At 39.9% G+C, this 25,498-nt stretch overlaps 2 protein-coding genes across 5 annotated transcripts in view; one reads left to right on the forward strand and one right to left on the reverse strand.

Moving 5' to 3' along the window:
- The window catches only part of POC5 (POC5 centriolar protein), a 43,884-nt gene extending 29,208 nt beyond the window's left edge, over nt 1-14,676 (forward strand). For all 4 annotated transcript variants that reach the window (XM_086698665.1, XM_086698657.1, XM_086698675.1 and 1 more), the window contains 3 exons: nt 2,812-3,086; nt 9,698-9,874; nt 13,104-14,676. In XM_086698665.1, coding sequence (XP_086554791.1) covers nt 2,812-3,086; nt 9,698-9,874; nt 13,104-13,247 — 596 coding nt within the window. In that variant the 3' untranslated portion in view covers nt 13,248-14,676. The remainder of the gene's footprint in view (nt 1-2,811; nt 3,087-9,697; nt 9,875-13,103) is intronic.
- ANKDD1B (ankyrin repeat and death domain containing 1B) overlaps nt 14,667-25,498 on the reverse strand; it is a 63,617-nt gene continuing 52,785 nt past the window's right edge. Inside the window, exons 12-15 of the mRNA XM_086698692.1 lie at nt 24,178-24,273; nt 20,253-20,454; nt 17,676-17,807; nt 14,667-16,616 (exon numbers count right to left, since the gene is read on the reverse strand). Coding sequence (XP_086554818.1) covers nt 16,555-16,616; nt 17,676-17,807; nt 20,253-20,454; nt 24,178-24,273 — 492 coding nt within the window. The 3' untranslated portion in view covers nt 14,667-16,554. The remainder of the gene's footprint in view (nt 16,617-17,675; nt 17,808-20,252; nt 20,455-24,177; nt 24,274-25,498) is intronic.

Genomic DNA, 25,498 nt, shown 5'->3' on the forward strand with positions numbered 1-25,498 from the left:
AGAAATAACCTCATGCTGGATTTGCTCTGTGATGTGTAATTTTCTGGCATTTTATTAACAGGTTTAAAAAATTTTTAATTCTCACTAGGGAAAAAAATACTTTTGGCCCCATTTCTTCCCCTAAAACAACTGTTGTTTATAATGCATTGTTCCTGAGGCATCTGGGTCGCTCAGTCAGTTGAGTATACAACTCTTGATTTCAGTTCAGGTCATGATCCCACGGGCCTGGGATCGATTCCCGCATCAGCTCCACGCTGAGCATGGAGCCTGCTTGGGATCCTCTCTCTTCTCCACTCTCTCTGCCCCTACCCCGCCCGTGTGCACCCTCTGTCTCTCAAAATAAGTAAACATTAAAGAAAATAATGCAGTATTCCTGACGTACCTATCTTGTCATAGCAAAATACTGTTTTTTTTTATGTCTCCTGACTCTGCTGTCCGTGATCTAAGTGCATCTCATGCTGTGCAGTATCCTATATCTTAAAGGTTGGAAATTAGAAGTTTTATGAAGAAGGCAAAATACGACAGCAAAAATGACCTTTAAAATGATACCGGCCAAATATTAAAGCAATTTTGGGAACAGGAAAAAAATCCTTTACAGATGAAAAAACTTACCCCAGTTAAAGCGACAATAATTATTAAACTTACAGCGATTGACCAAAATGGAACTGCATAAATGAGCCCACATTAACAAGTTAGTCAGCTACCTCTATTCCAGGGAATCTCATTGTGAGACCTGACCTTTGTACTGGTTCCACAGATGAGAAGTCTTCCACCCACCTAAAAAGACACAGTCTGAATTACTTACCGTCAAAAACATGTTAAAACTATGTTTTGTTTTTAAAACAAAATGGTGCTTTTACACTGAGTTAGTCTCTCTCATCAGAGGATTTCAAAGGACATGTCCCTTAGAATCCTAATTAAACTTCGTTAATGAGGTGCTATTACTCTGTTTTATATAAAGATAGCCTAAGAGAAGGACTTACACAGAGAAGTCTCTGGATGGAAAGTGGACATCGAAAACTGTTTAAACATAGGGGTCTAGAGGTTTAGAGTCTGAGTGGCTCATTCTGAGTGGCTCAGACGCCTGAGTGGCTATCCGACTTCAGCTCGGGTCATGGTCTCACAGTTTGTGAGTTGGAACGCCACATCGGGCGCTTGGGTGGCTCAGTCAGTTATTTGGCTCATGTCATGATTTCATGGTTTGTGGGTTCAAGCCCTGTGTAGGGCTCTGTGCTGACAGTGCAGAGCCTCCTTGGGATTCTCTCTCCCTCTCTCTGTCCCTCCCTGACTCTCTCTCTCTCTTTCAAAAAAAAAAAAAAAAAAAGGCAGGGGCACCTTGATGGCTCAGTCAGTTGAGTGTACAGATTTGGCTCAGGTCATGATCTCATGGCTCCTGGGTTCAAGCCCCACATCTGACTCTGTGGTGACAGCTCAGAGCCTGGAGCCTGCTTCTGATTCTGTCTCCTTTTCTCTCTGCCCTCCCCGGCTCAAGCTCTGTCTCTCTCTCTCTAAAACATTAAAAAACAAACAAACAAACAAAAAACACATGGGCGTCTATAATGCCCTGTGTTCACACATTCTCATTTGTCTCAGTGAATGAATTTCCAAACCCTCAACCCTGGTGTTAGATGCCACATGCATACAGTCTTTACTGGAAATGTTAACTAAATTCTAATACTGGGGAGAAAAATATAAAATTTGAAGAAACCCTTTGCCCTAGCTTCTGGAAGCTGATGTTACTCACTCCTTTGATCTAAGGGTAAGGTTCATTTTTTTTTTTTTAACGTTTATTTATTTTTGAGACAGAGAGAGACAGAGCATGAACAGGGGAGGGGCAGAGAGAGAGGGAGACACAGAATCTGAAACAGGCTCCAGGCTCTAAGCTGTCAGCCCAGAGCCCGACGTGGGGCTCGAACTCACGGACCGTGAGATCATGACCTGAGCCGAAGTCGGACGCTTAACCGACCGAGCCACCCAGGCGCTCCATCATTTTTGAGAAATCATTATGTAGAATATCAGTAAAATTAGTTAAGTGTACAAATATATTTTTAACTCATGATTTATATAAATCTCTTTGGAAGAATCAATTTTGTTTACAATGTTAAAAGTAAAAATTTTAGTGTTACTTATTGGTTTATTATTTTTTGCTGAAAAATCTAATTTAAAGCATTGAATTTTAGGGTACCTGGGTAGCTCTGGTTGAGCGACTGACTCTTGATTTCGGCTCAGGTCATGATCTCACAGTCTGTGAGTTTGAGCCACATATGGGGCTCCACACTGACCGTGCAGAGCCTGCTTGGGATTCTCTGTCTCCAAATAAATAAATAAACTTAAAAAAAATAAAATACATTGATTTTGTTTGGATAGTAGCAATAAATGGAAATAAAAGGGTATAGTGTTATCAGAAAACAATTCTGAAGATCTAAATAGGAGGCCATTTATCAGGACAGTTGTATGAAATAATGCAGAAGGACATAAAAAATATGGTCACATATTATTATGATGGCTGTTTTGGCAATATACTTTACTCAGCTGACATCATAGCAGAGTACATATTTTTATCTTTGACATAAGAGCAAATCTTTAGCTTTCACATATTGAAGGAAATGGTCTGAAGTCTTTAGTGGTTAATGCTGACACGAACCAGTTAATAATGATAAACTGTGTTAGTTAAACATTGTATGCAATACAGGACAAATTTCTACATCTTCTCTAGAACTAAGTTTTAGCTACTATGTATTTTCATTGTTGGGGGCATAAAGGTCATCTTAACTTGTAAGAAGTTTAATGGAATTAATTTGTGATTGATAGGGACAGACTTCACAAATAAAAAAGAAGAGTATGGTCCTGGTGTTCAAGGAAAAGAACATTCTGCTCATTTGGATCCTTTGGCCCCTCCGATGCCCTCACTGATTGTGCCACCACCATCCCCACCAGCAGCCGCCGTGGGAGCAGCCTGTGCTGCCACATTTCCCTCTGCTGCTTCCATCACTTCTGTCGGGGCTGCTTCTGCTTCCTCTGCTCACCTTCCTGTTACCTCAACTCTGGGTGCTGGATCTGCAGCCACTGCTGGACCAGAAGAAATGGTTAGTACAGTTAATGCAGGTGCCCGAGTGGGAAAAGAGCTGAAAACCTCACTGTATATTGGATATTTTTAACTTAGAACATGTTTTCCCATGGAGGAAGAGTCTGTATGGTATTTAGGCCAAGCCACAGAAAATATTTAATATACAAAGTGGCTAAAACAATTTATAATGAAGGGGCCCCTGGGTGGCTCAGTTAGTTGAGCATCCAGCTTCGGCTCAGGTCATGATCTCACAGTTCATGAGTTTGAACCCCACGTTGGTCTCTGTGCTGACAGCCCAGAGCCTGGAGGCTGCCTCCGATTCTGTGTCTCCCTCTCTCTCTGTCCCTCCTCCACTCGCATTCTGTCTCTCTCTTTCTCTCAAAATAAACATTAAGTTTTTTTAAACAATTTATAATGAAAATAATAGCTGAAACTTCTATTATAGTAGTGATAATTAAAAATAACTTTGTCATTTCACGTTTTTTCAAGAACTATTCAGGAAAAATAGATTTGAAAAAGAGAAGATGACAGGCTTTTTAATCTATTTTGAAGGGAACTCTCCTGGGTATTTTTCAAGGGCTTAGAAGATTACTGGCTCTTTTGTATATTTTGTATTCAGCTATACCTTTCCCTTTTCCTCGATGCACATATATCATTAACACTACTTTGTAGTTACTCCATCTTGATTGGATTAGGTTCTCATTTTTTTTTTTTTTTAAATTTTTTTTTTCAACGTTTATTTATTTTTGGGACAGAGAGAGACACAGCATGAATGGGGGAGGGGCAGAGAGAGAGGGAGACACAGAATCGGAAACAGGCTCCAGGCTCTGAGCCATCAGCCCAGAGCCCGACGCAGGGCTCGAACCCACGGACCGCAAGATCGTGACCTGGCTGAAGTCGGACGCTTAACCGACTGCGCCACCCAGGCGCCCCTCGGTTCTCATTTTTAATTCAAGTCTCCTTGAATAATTTCTCCTAGAGTCACTTAGCTACTTTTAAGAGAAGTACATACAGTGTGGAACTACTGAATGGGGATGGAATATTTGTGTGAGAACTTGCCTGAAGGGGACTTGATCAAGCTAATTAATATAGAAGAGTTAACACAAAGTACATCGGGGTTCTGACTCCTCACCTTCTTCTTATTAAACCTGTGTTATTCAAAGAGTGATTCTCCATAGTGAGGGGAGTAGGAATACAACTGGACTTACTTCTATAGGGCTTTTTAAAAACACTATGTCCTTCTTCCCTACTCTGGCTTGGCTTAGGCACAAAGGCATGTCTAGTATGATAAAGTTCCTGAGAGGATTCTGATTTGCTTGTGTCCTCCTCCTCCCTGGCCCTTACCGTTTTCCTGAGAGGACAGAAGATCGCAGAATAGGTTTTATGTTGTATAGTTCCCCATCCGAAGGTGCCATTACCCTGGACAGCGCTCTGTAGCTAAGGGAGGCATTCAGTCAGCCAGACAATTGGTCATCTTGAATATTCCAGCTGACTTGAATTTCTGCCTTGTGGAAGCTACTGACTGTGGGGAAAAATATGTTGAGATCTGCTGTTATGTCTGCTCTTGATTCAAAGAGGTGAAAAAAATATAGCTGTTAAGAAAATTTTGAATGTGTGAGGGAGTTTTGACTTAGAAATAAGACACTAAAATTCAACTCTGACTTATGTTCAGCTGTGTTTATTTTTCATGATTACACATTTTGAAGTGTGATCCTATACAGATGATCTCATTTAAGTAAACACAGTGAGTGTCTATTTAAATTTCTGGTTTGTCATTCATGTTGCATATTCAGATAACCCACAGAGCTAGATTTTTCAAAATTCCCTTCAAATATGACTACACCATTTGTACATTTGCATTTATATATAAACCTGGATATATATGGGAAGAACTGAATGAATGCGTATGCTTACCACCTTTTTTGTTACATTGTGAAACAGTGTGGTCACCTGAGATAATTTTGAAGTCTTTGCAACCTGAAAACACAATATAGTGTAGACAGCCTTTGCAACTACATCCTCCTTGATAAACAGATACACATTCAATTTTGTTCGCAGAAATATAGCCTTTAGGGTTGGAGGAGAGGAAAATCAGAAGCAAATCAGTCTGTAAGTATACTGCTAGTTTTCTTCCTTGCTTATGTAATTATAATATTCAGATTCAGATTCCCCTCAAATGTGTCCTCTTATTTTTGAAAAGAACCATAATAACAAAACTAGGAACAAGTATATTAGTTGGGTAACTTATCTAATGTGAACCCATCATTGTTGGGACTGGGAAAGGAGAGACCTATGATCCAGGCCTGGTTATCTTTCTTTTCATTTTAATCACAGAGGCTTCCTATGAACATTCAAAACTTTTTCCCAATCTTCTTGGTATTTCCAGTAGCTAAAAGGAGGTGTATAACAGAGAACAAACTGCAGAGAACTGGGAAACAGACAGCTGGAAAAAGAAAGATTATCATCCTACTAAAATAACACCTTCATCTGTAAAATTCTTTCCTTTCTGCAGACATCCTCAGTATGTTAAATACAATACCAGAATTTCCTGGTGGTAAGCACTTTTCAAGAAATAACAATTAGGCAGTTATATGAGCACGTATATTGCAGTTCACGAGTTTGAACAATAGGTGACCCTTTTTTCTTTTTCTGACTCACCGTTGGAATAGTTGAGGGGTTTTAGTTGGATTTTTAAACTCATTAGTAAATGTTCTCTCTTAACTTTCCTCTTCATCTGAATGGAAAGTGAAAGGATATCATTAGGCACTTGGCACTGCCCTCCTCATTCTATAAATGAGGAAACTGAGGTTTGGAGAGTGAGTGAGTTGCCTGTGGACACAATCAGTGACAGAAGTCAGACTTTGACTGTTTGGCCACAGAGCCTTGTTTCTTAACCAACCATTGTCTCCATGTCAAATATTAAGATACAAATATTAAGTTTTAAAAATAGGTCATTTCCCTTTTCTTTCTTAATCCTTTTGATTTTGTTGCTTTTATTGATAGGGCATAAAATGCTAGCATTTCCATTTTTATAGCATTTTTTAAGTCAGCTAAGCTCTTAGATAGATTTAATGAGATCCATCCTGACTGGAACCAGTAAGTTTGGTCATGGAGTCAAAAAGTCAGTTAAAAAAAGGTGTGTGTGGTGGGTGGGGGGGGAGACACCTGGGTGGCTCAGTCAGTTGAGCGTCCAACTTTGGCCTCAGGTCATCATGATTTAGTGGTTTGTGAATTCAGGCCCCACATTGTTCTCACTGCTGTCAGACTGTCAGTGCAGAGCCCGCTTAGGATCCTCTGTGCCCCTCCCCAGCTTGCGCTGTCCCCCAAATAAATAAATATATATATATTTTAAAGTCACTTGGGGTGCCTGGGTGGCTCAGTCGGATAAGCATATGACTCTTGGTTTTAGCTCAGATCATGATCTCACGGTTTGTGGGTTCAAGCCCCATGTTGGGCTCTGTGCTGACAGTGTGTGGGGCCTTCCTGGGATTCTTTCTCTCCCTCTCTCTCTGCCCCTCCCCTACTCATGCACACACTCTGGCTCTCAAAATAAATAAACATTAAAAAAATTATTTTAATTAAAAAGAAAAGTCATTTAAAGCAGGAAATTTTGAGAAGTTACATATACATATCTTAGGTGTTATTTTATGCTAAAACGTGTGTATTAATTTGCTAATTTTTAACATGGGACCAAACTGACTATGGGTTCCTAGATTGTAATTAAGCCATCTCTTTTGTATAAGCTACATTCAGTGGATTATTTTTTATGTAATTTCCAATTTCAGTTTTTGTAAAGTAAAGCAAGAATCTATCAACACTTGTAAGGCAATCTGATTACAGAACAAACCATTTGAAAACAAAGAGCTAAAAAATAAAACCAAAAGCTGACTTGGTAAACATGCAAGTCAGTTAAGACAATTATTAATTTAAGTAAATGCATAGAGGTTTCTTTTTAAAGTCTTTATTTCCTTACTGGAGTATATGTTTTCATCTTACTGAAGATATTTTAAAGCAGTTCTCAACTGGTTGGGTGAAGGTTATCAGCTGTGGGCATTCTTCCAACTACCGTAGTTTTCTCATTCCAAACGTCTCCCAGTCAAAACGTGTCCAGTTTCTCTTACATTCCTTCCCCCTCCGAGTGGGAACAGCTGTTATGGATGGGAGTGCTTACACCCTTCAAATGTGACTAGGCACAAATAAGGTTACCAGCTCAATTGTACTTCAGGTTGCAGTTTTTCATGAAGTATGGTCTTACCAGCAATTAAATTTATATTTTACATTTTAAAATAGTTTTTAATATTAAGATACAGCACTTTATAGAATATATTTTATACCTTATTTTAATAAGAAATAGGATGAGGTTTCCTTAAGGTCAGAAGCATGAATTTAGTCCACAAAAACATGCCTATAAATATTTTAGTATCTGAGTTTTAGTTTCTTAAATTCATAAGACCCGTAAAAGTTTAGATTAACTAGCCAAATAGTTTCTACAAGTATTATAGTGAGAAACAGTCCTCTAAATACCTCTCCCTAAATTCTATTAGCTCTTTCTCCTACTTACCTTTTAATTTCCTAAGTAGTATGCTCATATCTTTATTTCCACATGCATCAATTATCCAGTATTATCTGTTGACTGATTATTATGGATGAAAGAATTGGCCTTTTTAAATACCATCCTAACCCTGTCCTTTTTCTGTATTTAAATGTAGATATTCCAGACTTTGCATTAAGTTAATATTTATGATGACTATTTAAATATAGCTAAGCTACAAATGTATACTATGCCTACATTTCCTTTCTGGTACAATTTTTTGTTCCTGGAATGGATTCCTTTGTTTTTGCCTTTGCTTGGTTTTCTGTGCAACTGTAATTAAGTCTTTCCAAACTCTCCAAAGACTCTCCAAACCTCACTGAATGCTATTTTCCTAGAGTTCTGCCGACACATCAATATTCTACCATTTTAATTTTCCCAGAGACATTTCTCATGGAACCCACTATCATCTGTTTCAATATACAGCCGTGACCATCTGCAGCTAGATGCAGATAATATGAAGAACTCAATGAACAATACCTCAGATGGACTATAACAGTGAGGAAAGATCACTATTTAATAATATGGTTTGGGGAAAAATGGTTAGAGGGAAAATTAGATTAATAATTCACACTGAAATTTCAAGTGTTTTAGTAAGTTAAACCAAAATAAGTAAATGTTAGAAGAGTATAATGACCTCAGCTGCCTAAAGAAGGTTTGTTGATTACCTTATGGAAGAAATTAACAACAAAATTAGCTATAATTTTTTAAATTTATGTGCACTGAAAAATAAAACTGAGGGACGCCTGGGTGGTTCAGTCGGTTAAGCATCCGACTTTGGTTCAGGTCATGATCTCACGGTTTGTGGGTATGAGCCCTGCATCGGGCTCTGTGCTGACAGTTCAGAGCCTGGAGCCTGCTTGGGATTCTGTGTCTCCCTGTCTCTCTCTGCCCCTCCCCTGCTCACACTGTGTGTGTGTGTGTGTGTGTGTGTGTGTGTGTGTGTGTGTGTCTCAAAAATAAACATTAAAAGAAAATTTTTTTAAAGAAAAAGCTAAGTGAGATAACATTAAGTGGGTAAAATATTTACACTATTAGATAAGTATCTGTAATTATTAGATGAGCTTAATATTCATCAGGATTAATTAAACATTTTTGAGAGAAATACCCATTCCTGGCAAGTAATTAAAGAATTTGGGTAGTTGACAAAATGAATTGCAAATATGAAACATTAATAAGGAACCACAAATTGAATCAAATACTAGGTTTCACCTCAGACTTAAAGGAGCAGCTAATATAATTAATTGATAATGAAAAACAGTGAGTACATGTATATGTTATTCGTGTTACAAATATAATCTTTCTGGAGTATCATCAGCAGTAAGTAAGAAAAGCTGTAAAAGCTGACATTACCTTTTGATATGATCATCCCATTTTCTGCAGAAAAAAGGAAGAACACAAAAGCATATGTGTAATGAAAAGCGTATGTGTAATATTAATTATGCATAAGGATCAAAAGCGTTCATAAAACAGAATAATGGTTGACAAGGGTTAGGGCAGTTGAGGAAGGGAAATGGATAGGACTCTAAAAGTGTCACAGGAGGGAGACTGATGTGGTGCTAGAATGGTTTTGTGTCTTGACTGCAGTGATAGTTACAGAAATGGAGACATGTAATAAAATGACACGGATCTCTACCAAGGCATTATACCCATGTTACCTTCCTGGCTTTGACATCATAATTATACTATATTTATGTAAGATGTAATCATTGCAGGAAATGGTGAGGAATACACAGGACCTCTCTATTACTATCTCTGCAACTTCCTATGAGTCTATAATTGTTTCAGAATAAAGAGTTTTTTTAAAGTTTACAAAAGTTTATAAAATGGTTGGTACACCAGAGTCATAAAGAGATGTTTTGGGGTGCGTGGTTCTGTATCTTGCCTTTTGTCTCATTGTTTTATTTTTTCCATGTTAAAGTTGGTTATATAGTTATTTTTTAAGTGCCTTTGTATTTTCTTCATCAGTTATACAAGCAAAAAGTACTATATATTTTGCCATGATTTTATACCACCTGGATGTTTCTTTGTTTTTTTAGTATGTGCCCAGAATTGTGACATCTGCACAACAGAAAGCTGGAAAAACAATTACAGCCCGGATCACAGGGAGATGTGATTTTGCCTCAAAAAACCGAATTAGTAGCAGCTTAGCTATAATGGGAGTTTCTCCTCCCATGAGCTCAGTTGTTGTGGAAAAGCATCATCCAGTCACAGTGGTGAGTACACATACTTGATGATCTTAATCAAAAAATCTTTTTTCCTGAGAGTTTATAGACTAATAAACACTTAAATTACGTGTTGAGAAGATCAGAATTCATGATGACTGTTACTTGTTCTACCTTTTATTATTACAGTCTTTATGTACTTAGAATCATCAAACCTGGTCTAAATCTGCCTTTCCTCTTTTAGGAAATTAATTTCAGAAACATTGTTTCTTCTCAACAGTGTAAAAATTATCAATACAAAAAATAATCCACTGTGTTGGTGGCCAAAAGAAATATATAAATGATTTCTCATTAATTTAAAACAAGAGACACGGGGCGCCTGGGTGGCTCAGTCGGTTAAGTGTCCGACTTCGGCTCAGGTCACGATCTCACGGTCCGTGAGTTCGAGCCCCGCGTCAGGCTCTGGGCTGATGGCTCAGAGCCTGGAGCCTCCTTCCAATTCTGTGTCTCCCTCTCTCTCTGCCCCTCCCCTGTTCATGCTCTGTCTCTCTCTGTCTCAAAAATAAATAAACGTTAAAAAAAATTTAAAAAAAAAAAATAAAACAAGAGACAAAAACTATTTACTTACTCATTACCTCCTGTTCATGTAGCAGGTATTTGATTATAAGAAACACTTGCATTTTTATAGTCTTTAATTTTTGTTCCTTTTTTTTTTTTTAAGTCTTCCCTTTTTCAGTACAACTGTCAGCATATTTGTAGTGTGGAAATTCAGATTGCACTAGATTCATGTAATATAAAGGAAAATGCCTAGAATTTAAACAAAAATAAACAAAAAGCCTGAATTAGTGCCTCACTTTTGCTACCTACTGCCTTTGTGATCATACACAAATCAAGTAAAATATTTGAGCCTCCACTTCCTCTTGTGTAAAATGGGAGTGTTAAGGGTACTTAGCTCCTAAAGTTATTTTCTGGTTTCAGGATTAACTGAGACAATGTGAAAATTGAATGAGATATATAAAGGCACTTTATAAACTGTAAAACCAAAAGCAAATTTAACTTAATAAAAATTACTAGAGAAAGGTACATGGGATACATATAAATCGACAATTGTCTCAAAAAATTTAAATTTTGAAAGTTAAAAGTTCACATCCTTAAATAGGAACAATTGATTTTAAAAGAGAAAGTCACCTAACATAAATTTTCAGTGTTAGACAACACTGTCTACTTAATGTATCAAAGTTTTAGCAAAAATATATACGGAATGATGTTACATCCTTTATTTTCTGGGCAGTAGATGGCTGCCAGATTATTAAATCAAGGGAAGCTTGATTCATTAAATTTAGCCTCGGGTAGAGAATGACGGTAATGAAGTGGAAGACTGAGGCGGAGGCATTAAGTCCAAATAAGGATATGGAGGGTGGATAGGGGTCTTAGCCTTCACAGGCTGCAAAGACTCTGAAAGTCCTTAGGCGACCTCCCAATATAGTTTTGAATACATGAGGATCAGTTATCAGAAACGAAAAGAGAAAACTCATTTCTGTTTTTCTCAGCACATATGTGCATAGAGAGGGAGAGGGACTGTCCATTTGTATGGTAAAGAAGGTGTAAAGAAATCACATATATGCTTACTTTTAATTTAGGCAGCCTTTTGTTTTTGTACTGACAGGAATTCATATTCTACAGGGAAAAAAAAACCAAAACAAGGAAATAGTCTTAAAACCCCTGTTTCTGATATTTACCTCCCCAGCTGCCCTTTGCTGATTCACTATGTATAGTACTTCTCCAGTAATTGCTCATGAAGGAAACAGCCATAAACTGCTTCCATTATTACCTAAGTAGGATTATGTAATAGACCTGTGGCAGTCCTCTGTACTGTTTTTCCTTTTATCCCCCAATCAAGACCTGTAACTACTAGAAACAGTTATTACTAATAAACAACTAGTCAGATTTCTGACACTTTAGCCCCACCTGCTGGATAATTGCTTGTTCCTAGTGTTACTTCATTCTCTGCCGTTTTTATAGATCATGAAACCAGTGGTAAGGTGAATCTGTTTCTACGTTCCCTTTTTCCCATCCTCCCCAAGGAAAAATCGTTCTTTTAACAGGGTCAGATTAGGTGGTTAGCAACTAAATTTTCATACTGGTTGGAAGAATCTCCCCCATCTGTAATGACTATCCACTTAAGTACAAAGAAACATTTATATAAAATACCTTTAAGATGGGAAATTTCTCTAGAGGAGCTCTTAGAATCTGTCATGAAGACCTTTAAGAGTTTTCACTCATTTTCTTTTTAAGTAAAAGCTGCATCATAGGATTTTTAAAATACATAATGAATGTTTTGATCAAATGTATATAATTTTACTTCGAGGATTTTAAGATGACTTTTCTAAGTAGAAGACCCTACTAGGAATCTCCATGTACTGTTCAGTGATGTGGACCAAGAACTGGATAACAAGTCTACTGAGAAGCTGTATCCAGTATAATATAGAAAATCCTTGTACATTTTACACGTGTATACACGTAATGTGTACTTACATACATATTATGTACCTGTACGTATTCTATGCCTAGATGAAGTCAGTTGTGCACTGACTCTGTTACGTCAGTGCTTAGGTCCAAGATGTTTCCTTGAGTTCTGAGATAGTGTGGGTATCCTCTCAATGTGTGTCCTCAGCATCTAGTTATTTCTTTGTATAGAAAGTTGTAATCCACATTAAGGAGCACCAGGCCTCTGGAAAGAGCTCCTCTTGTATGATCATAAAGGTTTAGTCAGCTCCCAGGTGAACCGGGTTGAAATAGGAGAGATCTGCTTTACTGTGATTTGAAACAAGGACCAGACAGGATTCCTCAGAGCTTTCCCCATGTTCCCTGATTGAACTCCATATGTTAACAGGTACAGGAAGGAGAACACTGCTTGGAATAAAAGGAGGGCTTGGGGCTGCCTCTTCTTCCAAACACCATAAAGTCCCTTTCTACAGGTGGCCTCTGTACACATTGTAAGATTCCACTTGAGTCCTCTTTGAGGAATGACTCCCATGGCTCCTTTGTGATCCTATGGAATACAAGCTGATCAGAGGGTATTGAGCACATCAGTGTAACTTATGGATTAAGGACCACTGTTTGGTCCTTAATTGTTCGTTTTAATGGCTGCTTCACCAGCTTATTGCATGTATCTGTCGGGTGCTTAACAAATGTTTGTTTGGTTAAATTATATATAATGAAGTGGTATTTAATGTGTGTCATTTTGTGGGATTGTTAAAGCAGGTTTTTACCTTTTCAGCAAACCATTCCTCAAGCTGCTGCTGCAAAATATCCCCGGACGATTCATCCTGAAAGTAGTACCTCAGCTTCTAGATCCCTCGGAACCAGGTCAACTCACACCCAGTCTCTCACAAGCATTCATTCCATAAAAGTGGTTGACTAAAATGAATATGCACATTTTGAGACCTTTTAATTCATCTGGTTATACCAAGGATTAGAAGTCTCTAGTTTTTAAAATTTCATCTTCTTAGAACATCATGGATACATCCTGTTCATCTTTTCAGAATTCCAAGAGGCTTTTTCAAAGCCACACCATCCTTTGTAACTATATGTAGGATTATTTTAATGTTATTTTTTTAATTTAAACAATTAAGTAAAAATTTTTTAACTTAAAAATGACTTGATTTTTTAATAGGTTCAGCCTGTCACTGATTACATCATAAAAATATATAAATCTTGTTTTATTAATGTTATTTACCAAAGACTAAATCATTTCTAGTGTTACCAAGTAAACTTTGAGAACTTTACTAAAAAATTGTTAAGGAGCATATGGGTGGCTCAGTCGGTTAAGTGTCTGACTTGGGTTAGGTTGTGATCTTGCAGTTCGTGAGTTTAAGATCCATGTTCATGGGCCTGTGCTGATAGCTCGGAGCCTGGAGCCTGCTTCGGATTCTGTGTCTCCCTCTCTCTGCCCTCCCCCACTCACATTCTGTCTCTCTCTCAAAAGTAAACATAAAAATAATTTTATTTTTAAAAGTAATAGAAACTAAGGTATTTTTATTTTAAAATTAAAGAGCTAAAGACCAAGATTAATAATGATACTTTATCACAGTTTTTTTGTGATTTTAATGTATTAGTCTTCATTTTCTTAAGACTCTGACAATTAAAAATGGGAAATGATGAGACCTATCAATAATTTTTAATGATAAAAGGAAAGATTTTTTTTACTAGTACAGAAACAGAGTCATCAAAAAGAAATTTCCTATTAGAATGGTCCTATTTCTGATGGTCTTTCTTGTTTTTTGAAACTCTGCAGTGTTGAACCGTTTTTCTCTCTGAACATCCAAACATCACCCTGTGAGGGTAATAGCACTGGGCAACTCAGCAAACCTTCTAGGCCTGGGGAAAGACTTTTCACTAGCTGCCAGTGCGAAGAATCTGGGTGAAAATGATCAAGCAAAACAAGACCAGGTTCCATTGGTGTTATTGCTGGCTGACTGGGTGATCTTGGGCTGGATATTTAATTTCATGAATCTTAGGATCCCATCTGTGAAACAGTGAGATCTACCTATCCCACCTCTTTCACAAAGTACTTTGGGTTACACAAAAACAAGTATAAATTCTAAAGAATTGGTCCAGAGCCTCAATTTTCGTATCTTTAACAGAAGTGGATGGACTGAATTAGAAGCCTCTTTCACTCTGAACATGATCTAGCTCTATGCTCTAATGTTATTACAGGAAATAGTTTTTCTTATTGCTTCACATTGTAATAGGACATGAGAACAAATGTGAGATAGGGCAATATCCCATTTTCTAAAGGGCACACCCAGGCTTTTCTGAACTACAGAATTAAAGAATTTGAGTATTGTGTCTTAGAGTGTTAGATTGTTCTTATGTAACAGTGTCCTGAGTTCTGGCCCGGCTAGCACTGTGGCAAACAGCTCCTCGTGGGTTTCAACAAACACAAACCAGTAGCACCTCATCTTTTGCTCCCTGTACCATGGCCATGCTTTTCTCTGGGCTTCCCCAGGCACTCTGAGAGGATCACAAGTGACCACAGGCTCCACTTGAAGGCTACTCCTATGTGGCCCAGAATTAACACCCCATTGTGTTAACAGATCAGTTCTTTCTTTCTCCCCCGTACAAACTGTTGTGAGGGGTACTAGTCCAGCCCATCTCTCAGAAGAGAGTGCCCTCAAAGTCAGATAAGCAGTTATGCTTGATACCAGGTGGTGGCCAGTTTGGTATTTCACCCTGGTCTGGGCTCTCCTTCCTTCCCCATCTCACTCCTCTTTTCCCTCATTGTTGCTTCCTTGGATTTCCACTCCTAAAAAAGCAGCGACTCATAAACTTTGGTTTCAGGGTCTGCTTTCTGAGGAACCTAGATGACAACTAGGAATGGTTTTCAGTATCCAAGCCATAACCATGTGGACTAACTAAAGTGAATGTTATGAATATTGTAACTGAGAATATCATAAGCATCTTTTTAAAAAGTGTTTAAGCTCTAGAAAGTGTATATTGTCCAAAGCAGAACCAAATAGTGTTACTCTAAATTAATTAACTTAAATTTAACAGTTAAGACACTTATAGAATAAGAGTATGTATTCTCTTTGTTTACTTCTGCATAAAGAGGTTACCCAGATTTTGGAAGGGGGAGTAAGTAGCAATGGTCACTGGAAACCAGCCATGTTGAAGAACAGATGGGGACAAGACTTTCCACTGAATCCCTTTTTAAAAAACTTTTTGGACTCCTGTGAACATGTTCCCTATTTTAAACATTTATAGAAGTAAGTGGGCCATTTACAATCAGGATGAGACCAAAATGTAAAACTATCAATTCAGGATAACTGGACTGATATTACTCATGATTTTATCTCTGGTGCCTTATGGAATTAGAGTCAGAGTTTGAGAATGGAGAGCCTTAAATTATGATGAATAGGTGCATGTAAACTGATATGAGTTGATACTTGATTTTATATTTATTTCTCTCAGATTATAAAAATAATGCATGCTTATTGTCAAAAAAAAATTGGAAAGTACCAAAAAGTACAAAGAAAATAAAAACCACCTGTAATTACACCACCAAGAGATTTTAAAAAATACATCGGTATACATACTTCCGGTCTTTTCTAAGCACTATTATTACACATATGTGTTATTTAAAGCCAAAAGTAACTATAAATTTTCAAAGCTAGTTTCTCTCACTGAAGAGAAATAACTCCCAGGGGATGATTTCCTTACTGTGGGCATGAGATTAGGGATTTCACAGGCATTTAACCTTCATCTTCAATACTGTGGCAGAGAGAGACATTCCCCCATTTTATGGAGAAGGAAACTGAAGATCTGAGATCTTGGATATTTAGTATGCCCAAAGGTTCACAGTTAATAAGTAGTAAAACCAGGATTAAAACCATGTCTGTCTGTTCTAAATCCCTATACCAGGATGCTGTTCCTACCATCATTTTTTTTTAAAAACATGATGAACAAAAACCTAGATTATGTTATGACATATGTTGCATCATATGTCAGAAATGCAAAAATCATATACAATTTTCTTTAAGCAAAAACCAAAAAAAATTTTGACCTTTCATTTCAGTAGGTGGAAAGTACTAATACCATTTTTTCATCTGTCACCACCATCTTCATAGTTGAAAGGACAGTCAATACTGCTAGAATTTTATGGCATTAAAGAACTGAATGTAAAGGCAATGCTGAGTGGAAAACCAATTAAATACAATTTCTTTAGGCATTTACGAAACTGCACATTTCTTGGACCTCCCATCAGTTTCATTTTTGAATTGACGAATCTTTTCTGTAAAAAAAGGATAACATTCATTATTAATAGCTAACATTTATTAAGCACTTGCTATGTGCCAGGCACTATGACTCACTTAATCCCACAACAACCCTTTGACATTAGAACTTTTCTAGTTAGTAAAGGAGAACACCGGCACAGTGAGGCTACAGAACATGTTCAAGATCACACAACCTGTTCGCACTGGAGTTCAGATACAGGCCCACAGGGTCTTGCTCCTGAGCACATGCCCTGCACTGCTTCAGTGGACTGCCTCTTAGTCTCCCCCGAGAATTCTTATGGCTACTCTTTTCTAGAAACAAATAAATTTAAAGTTGAGTGAACAATCCCAGTGCTGTGAGGATAATGTCACGGGAGGAGACATCATCCACGCATGATTCCTTTACCTACCACTGCTTGAAACTTAACATTAGCTGAGTGGTGTGATTCACGCACTCATGCTCTCAGCTTCAGGTAATACTGCATCGGTGAAAGTAATGGCAGATGTGCCTACCTTTTGCTTGAATGGTTACTACATGAGAGTTTAACACCGCCTCATTATTGGTAAGTTTTGAAACCATCTTCCCTGACAATATAGTCTTTGGGCAAGTGATTCTTAGCAATAACCTCAGTTGCCAAGGTAAAAGGCTGTCTGCTCTTTTCTTTTAACCTAGAAATAACACTTTTGAATACACCAACTTGTAAATTTCCCCAACAGGGGCAAGATGGCATTTTGAGCAAGACAGTGCTTAGTCATGGAAATGATACTAGAATCTCCTAAGATGGTTTAGCATTCCTGCCTTCTCCCAGCACCCCGCACCCCCACACACCTCCATACCCTGCTGTACATCAACAGAAATACTCCTCCACTTCTTCAAATGCCCAGTAGGGGGTACGCTGAGAACCGCCAGGCTAAACCAGTATCCGTCAGTGCTGAGTCAATCACCAGAGGAGCTGCATATTTATGAGCCACAGCTCTCCCCAAACTGAGACTGCTGCTGTTTATGGACAGTATTGTTTTGGGGGACTGTCCCCCACCATTTTAAGGGAGAAGGAGCTTCTATCTCGAAAACTCACCAGCTAGTTCTGGGAAACCTGCGCATGCCAGCTCTTCATACAGATGCTTGACTGGAGTGGCCTGTGTCATCAGGGTCCCGTGCAGCCAGATGAGCAAAGCCCTGTGGCCGTGTTCACGGAAACTTCCCTTTCCTGTGCCAAGCACATAGAGTCAGAGGCGAAACACCACGTCCCGAGGTCTCTTTTTGTTGTGATCTCCATTCTAACTGAATTTTCTGTGGTTGCAACTCATTCTTCTGATGGCTGCTAGAGAAGCAGCCCAGTGGATGAAAGCCCTTCCAGTTCCCCTCGCTGGAATTCCTGTAGGGTGACCAGAGTGTGGATTCACTCTAGCACTTGTCGTGCACCTAATGTGCTTGACACAGACCAAAGGAGCAGATACGAGATTCAACAGCTGAGTCCCTGCCCAACGGTAAGGGACAACCTTCCTGAGATGTGGAGCTCTCCCACATTCAGAGAGCTGCTATGCACCCCCATTTCTCCGACTCAAAGTGCATATTTCACCTGGGGATCCTGTTACAACAGAGTCTCATTCAGTTGGTCTGAGGTTAGGATCTGCACTTCTAATAAGCTCCCAGCTGCTGCCGTTGCTGTCCATTAACCATACTCGAAGCAGCAGGCGTGCGCCATCATGCCACTCCAGTGTCTGATGGAAGTGTGCGTGCCCTGGGCTGGGATTACTCACTGGGCAAATACGCACTGGATACCTAACCCCCGAGAGATGTTAGGGAAAGAGCTGAGACCCGTGTCTCCAAGGAGGTCGCGGTTACAAACACAGGACAGGCAGGCTCCTGGTTCTAGCAGAGTGTGTGTGGGAGCAAGCAGATGCCACAAGAGGAGGGCCTGAGCCCTGGGGAGGAAGCATGCCAGAAAAATGTCAGAGAAGCAGGGAGGGCCAACTGTACGCATGAACAATGTACTCCTGGGCGAATCCTGTTCGTTTCTTCATCTTCCATTTGCCAAACTAATTCTTAAATACCACTGTCAGCATGTTGCTCCTTTGCCTAAAAGCCCACAAACTCCTTAGTGGCAGTAGCATTACCCTGGATTGTATTTGGATTGTGTATGTTGCTGTTGTCACGCCAACTAGATTATAAATCCCACCAAACATGCACTCTGGCTTACGTTAAGAGCTGATGCAGCCCTCGCCTGGTCGAACTGAACACATTCTAGGCACTCCGTACTGTTCCACTAAAACACATTAAGTCCCCTCCCCTTTATCCTGCTGGCAGGTACTTTGAAGATACACTGTATTTTCAAATCATTTCTTTAGGTCAAAAAGAGATTTCAAGAAGGCAACTAAGTTTTCCTAAAAACTTCACAGAATGCTATATGCCTAATTAGTGACAAAGGAGAAATCTTAATAGTAAAAAAGGAACCTTTTCAGAAACCATAGTCAATATTCAACGTTTTCAATGCATTATCTTCCATTTTTTACATGACAATGTAGCCTTAGAATTAGTAATATAAAGTACCATAATTTACTTATAGGTGGTGTAAGAAGCATGTATTCAGGGGCTGTGGTTTTGCCATCTACGATCCCAGCAATCAGTAATGCAGATCGACTCCTGAGCATGGGACTTGTTCACACCTCATAATATCCATGTACAGAAAGTGCTCTGAATAGAATGTTTTGTCAAGAAAAGTATCTGCTTTCTTGTTTTTAAAGCTACTTAGCTGATTAATGCCAAACACACTTTCTGTTTCCTAGGTTTTGGTCAAATCATAAAAAAAGCAAAGCTAATGACTCCAACTGACCTGACCTCACTAATTCTGACAGCTGGAGTCTGGGTGAATTGATTCCATGGCTTGGAATCATCTACTCAAGGAGAGGCCTGAGTCTGTATCCCAAGTTTCCCATAGGACAGCTCGTCTCATCCAAGGCCTCATCCTATAAGAACTCTGTACCCCAGGGGCACCTGGGTGGCTCAGTCAGTTAAGCGTCCAACTTCGGCTCAGGTCATGATCTTGTGGCTCATGAGTTTGAGCCCCGTGTCAGCCACTGTGCTGACAGCTCAGAGCCTGGAGCCTACTTTGGATTCTGTCTCCCTCTCTCTCTGCTCTCCCCCCCACACACTCTCTCTCTCTCAAAAATAAATAAACATTAAAAAAAAATTAAAAAAAGAAAATAGAACTCTGTACCCCAGACTTGGCTTAAGGGATTCCTCCTGGAGTGGAAGCCCTAAACAGTGAGCCATTTGTTAGGGAATGAACCTTTTACCCCAAGACAATCCCAAGGAATACTAGAAACAGGTTGGTTTCCAAGGGATAAGCCCACCATTAAATCCTTGCTTCCTTAGTGCATATTCAGTTGGGAACCTTAATTTCCTTAAAGGCTAAATAACACCTTTTCAATATTGCTCAGTAAAAGTAATCATCCTTTGCAAACTTCAGTTTACTGCAGACTGTTCATGGTTTGCAAAGTTGCCGATCTTTGTAGTCCTACGGTGAATGTCACCATTCCTGAGCCCTTGTAGTCTGCTGCTTGTTGTGAGCACCAACTACTTACTTGGAAGATCTCCCACCAGGAAGGACTGCTGTTCCTATCTCCCCTCGCAACATCTGGGTCATGCTCACCTGACCACTGCTCCTCAATGGCTCTGATCTGGTCATCTGAAAAGTTCCAGGAACGGGCAAGCTTCTGCCACTCATTGGCCTTTAGCTGATGGTAAGCCAGGTTCCAGAGGAGACTGCGAATATGCCTGGTCTCCAGACTGTGATCTTGTTTGAATGTCAAAGTAAAGCTGGTTGATGAGTCCTTGATGCTCTCACCATGCTCCTAAATTAAAGGTAACTGCATCAGATGATTTCAGACATTTTGTGCTTATTGCCTTATTTCATGGGATGTAGACAGTTTTTCAGATAGAACTGGTAAGGTGGTAACCGAGACTTATGTTTTCAATATTACCTGTAACTGGATAACTTTTTGTCATCCAAGATGGAGACAAATGTCTGAAGTAAAAAGCTTGAGTACTGTCTAACACAGGAAATGTGAGGGGGGTTGCTGTGTTGTATCCCATGCTTCTATCCCAATTTGCTGACTGATATTTATTCACCCGGAAAGAAAACAGAGGGGATGTCTTGGCTTGGGAAATGTCACAACAAAGGCATCTTTGAAGGCCTTACTTTCAACGAATATCTCTCTTTCTTCTTTTGCATGTTTGATTGTCTCATATCAAAGTTTCAATGAGGCCTGGATTGGATATACTCTCTTAACAGGGCCCCAGAGCTGGTCCTTCCATTCATCCTACTCTGGTGCGAGGAGAGTAAAGTAGAAGCCTAACTTGGGGGGCCAAAGGAGTGGAGAGTACAGGGGTCGATATCATTTTGTGTTAAGCCACTGCAGCCAGGCTTAATCCACATGTTCTCTGCCTGCATTTCTGTTCTCTGTTCTGTTCTCTGTCTGGTTTTCTGGGTTTTCAAAGGTTCCTTTTGTCCCTTCTACAGAACCCAACGAAAGAAACTGGAGAAAAATCTCCAAGTGAAAGCAGGTGTCATGGTTTCATAGAGCTGCACCTGTCATGCATATGCCATCAGAGCTCCAGATAATCCTCCTTCTGGAGGCTGCAGAACAGTTAAGGACATGCAGAACACACAGCCCTAGAGGTTTGGGACTTCCTATTCTCCTTGTGTACATATGGCAGCTCCTATTTTTGTCTTTCACTTAAATAAAAGTGAATCTAAATGAAAGATAATCTGAACAGCAAGACAGGAGTCAAGGCTGGGGCAGGATATCGACTAAAAGGATATGGGCACCTGGTTCTCAAAACCTCTGAGAAGAAAGTGGTGGGGCTTGTGCCTCAGCCCCCATCACAGATCAGCCTGTGCCTTTCACAGCATCTGCAGTCTCCTCTGGGAGGTCTACAAAGCCCTAGGAAGCATGCCCAAGGAGATGAGCTGGTCTTTTCTCTAGTAACTGGACCTTGTGAACAGAAGGTGGAATAGGAATGTCAAGTATGAATTACCCATAATTGCTTCAGAGATTGTAAAATGCAGGGTCCTCTCTACCCCAACCCTAGCTTTACTCTTACACTGCCTAACTCCCGGGGAATCCTGAAAAAGGAAAGGTTGAGGGTGGGGCATCCAACAAATTTGGGAGCCGAGGGCACTTCACTTTTTCCTTTACTCTTCATTCCCTCTCCTGAAACAATGAGGAATCCAACAAGATCAAAACCCAAAACATTACAAGGTAGAGGGAAGAACTTGCAAAATGCATTAACCTTTGTATCACAGCATTTTTATTTCTTTGAGAAGTACACATGCTCTGTGCATTCTGGAATTGGGCTGGGTAGTCCTTCAAGTTTCTGTAGGAAAGGGTCAGGGATTCGGAAAGCCTAGCTCTTTTTCTTTTTCTTTTAAGTTTATTTCTTTGAGAGAGAGAGCACAACAAGGGAGGAGCAGAGACACAGAGAGAGGAAGAGAGAGAATCCCAAGCAGGTTCTGTGCTGTCAGTACAGAGCCCGACGCCAGGCTTGATCCCACGAACTGTGAGATCCAGACCTGAGATGAAACCAAGAGTCAGACACTCAACCAACTGAGCCACCCAGGTGCTCCGCCACAGGTCTCTTTAAACAGTCCTTGGAAGCAATAATAGTTTGTCTGCCAAAGCATTGAACTATTTGCAGAGTATCACATGCTTACACTGGTGGAAATTAAAATAGCATGAGCCAGATTTTAGGAAGCTCCCATCTGCCTCTGAACCACTGGATTTAATGATTTATATTAGGCCAGGATTTATATTAGGCCAGTATATAAATCTGTTTAATAAAGAGAATTTAAAATAATAATAAATGGATTTGGTAAAAAAAAAACATAATAATAAGCATATATTTGTTTAATGAACAAAGTGAATTTAAAATAAATAATAAATACATTTGCTTAAAAAAGATTTTAAGGATACATATTAAAAAACAAGCCTTCCTCCTACTCTAGATCTTCGTCCCCAGTTGTCACCAAGGTGAACAACCCTTACATTTCAGAGGGTCTCCTTCATACATTTGTGCATTGTATATGACTCTCAAAGTTCATCTGATTCTCACATCTTAAAGATTTGTTAGGAAGAAGGGCTTATTCACTTGGTAGAAGAGTAATTTATTCTCATCTAGGAAGAAGAATCTAAAAATGCTAGCAGGCATTAAAAATAGAACTAATGAATATGTCTAATTTTAAAGAAAATGTGAAAACAATCATTTAAAAGCAAGAGAAAAGGCAAAAGTTGAGGAAGTTACTGTCACTCAAATACAGTGATGATCTAAGAAAGAATGAAGCTAAGGCAAAGAGGAAGAGAACAAAGGAGCAGAAGGAATAGAAATCAAGGGTACCTGGGTGGCTCAGTTGGTTAAGCCTCTGACTCTTGATTTCAGCTCAGGTCATGATCTCACAATTCGTGAGTTCGAGCCCCACATTGGGCACTGTGCTGAGAGTGCAGAGTCTGCTTGAGATTTCTTTCTATCTTTCTGCCCCTTCCCCGGTCATGCTCTCCCCCTCTCAAAATAAATAAACATTTGGAGAAAAAAAAGAAAATGACTAGGAGGAAGAGAGAGATAAAACAATTCTAATGGTTACAAAAAAGTCATTTTGCTTTACAGGCAAGTGAGAAAGGTTTGAGTAGAATGATGTGGCCTTTAAATGATACATATGTCATACCATCCAGATAATATATCAGGACCACTGAGCCCATTAAACAGGATTGTGAGAAGAAGAGGCAAATCAATGCATTTTGCCTTAAGGATTTAAGGAAAATTTCTCAGGATTAGCAACTAGACAGCAAATCAGGGCTGATGCTCCTCAGGGGTAAACACCTGAAGGGTAGGAGCTGAATTCTGGTACCAACCTACTGGACCAGGGCGGGGCATTCAGCCTAGAATGGTAACAACACAAAGTACAAATTGAGGGTGGTGCCTGGTAACTAATTCCTGCCTGAAGGTATAGACTCCAACCTTGGAGAGAAAGGCATTCTGTTGAGAAGCTGTGGGAGTGGCAGCTAGCAGAGGACGTAATAATGAAAGAAGGCAGAGAGAATGTCTTGGAGACAAGTGTTTTGTGTTCTCAAGATGAATAAGGTTTTTCTGACTATCACAGGATACTTGAGTGCTAGAGAGCCAGCACCAGCTTGTGTTAAAAGCTGCAGAGCGGTGAATGTCAACTTCTTTATCGCTCATTAGAATGTAGGTTTGAGAACTTCCAGAAGGTACCACAGCCCAAGACTCTGTGGCAGAGGGCCAACCATGCGGGGCAAGCATGCTAAGTCTGTTCGAGCCGACATGGATGGGGCCACTTAGCACTATGAGCTCTGACTACTGATGCTGGCAAAGTAAAGAGAGGGAGAGGCAGCTGTTCATTTCCTGAATGGGGCAGCAAAGGCCAAAGGGACCATTATAACTGCACTGACCAGGACCCTGCCCATGAGAGCAGAAGAAAGAATGACACCGACCCCACACTGCCCCATCAGAAGACGGGGATGCAGAAGAGCCAGTTGTGAAGCTGGAATCCTGTTCCTTACCTCTCTCCAGGTGTAGTATCTCTCTGCTTTAATAATCATGTCCACTACAAGGCTGTGGTTGCTTCTGGAGGCCATGGCCAGGGCAGTCTTCCCTTGCTAAAATTAAAAATGAAAGTGTCAGGCAGGATGGCCTAGTATTTAAGAGCTCCAGCTTTGGAACAGGGAGGGAGGGGCCTGAGTTCAAATCCTGATCTTGCTACCTCCCTGCAGGGTGAACTTGGGTCAGTCCTTAGCTTCTCTAGGGCTCAAAGGCTACCCCATGGTTTAGTGGTGAGGGGTAAATGCGGTAGTACATATCAAGCCCTTAGGACTGTGCATGACACATGGTAATTATTCAAGAGATGCTAGATATTGATGGTGTCAGGTGCTGTGTCCACAGGGCAGGGGAAAAGATTTAGACTAGGGACTGACCATCAACAGATGATGTTTTACACATCCTCTATCGATGAGAACCCAAACATCTCTCCGAGACCTCCAGAGGTCTCCCTGGCTCACTGTACTGGGAAGTCCTCAGCAAATAAGTAACATGAGGAATGACTCCATCTGTGGTTGAGACTTTAGTCAGTGTGCCACACCTCCTTCCCCCAATAGCCTTTTCCTTCTGCTATAAAAAGAGACCTCCTGATTTTAGCGGGGCACCTGACCACCCCAAACATTTCCCAGCCTCCCTTGCACTTAGATATGTGACCTAAGTTCTGTTATATAAATGGAAGTGGCACGTGCAACTTCTAGAAAGTATTTCTAAAGACAGGAAGGACGCCATTCTCTTTCTCCTTCCTCCTGACTAGAATGCTCGCATGATGGCAAGAGCCTGAACAGCCCTCTTAGACCAAGAAGTTGAAGCCATGTGTTAATGAGGGCGAAAAGTGCTGGATCTTATTAAGAATAATAGTATCCTTGGGGCGCCTGGGTGGCGCAGTCGGTTAAGCGTCCGACTTCAGCCAGGTCACGATCTCGCGGTCCGTGAGTTCGAGCCCCGCGTCAGGCTCTGGGCTGATGGCTCAGAGCCTGGAGCCTGTTTCCGATTCTGTGTCTCCCTCTCTCTCTGCCCCTCCCCCATTCATGCTCTGTCTCTCTCTGTCCCAAAAAATAAATAAACGTTGAAAAAAAATTTTTTTAAAAAAGAATAATAGTATCCTTGGAGCGCCAAGAGCATGCACCTCTTGATTTCAGGGTCGTGAGTCTGAACCCCACGTTGGGTGTAGAAATTAAATAAATAAAACTTAAAAAAAAAGAAGAAGAAGAGTAGCATCCATGACAAAACTACTAATTCATAGTATAGAATTCAGCCCGCAGGACTCCTATTTAGAATTTTTTTCTA

The sequence above is a fragment of the Puma concolor genome, chromosome A1 (genome assembly GCF_028749965.1).
Source record: "Puma concolor isolate L17-30 chromosome A1, mPumCon1.1.hap2, whole genome shotgun sequence".
NCBI classification, from domain to species: Eukaryota; Metazoa; Chordata; class Mammalia; order Carnivora; family Felidae; genus Puma; species Puma concolor.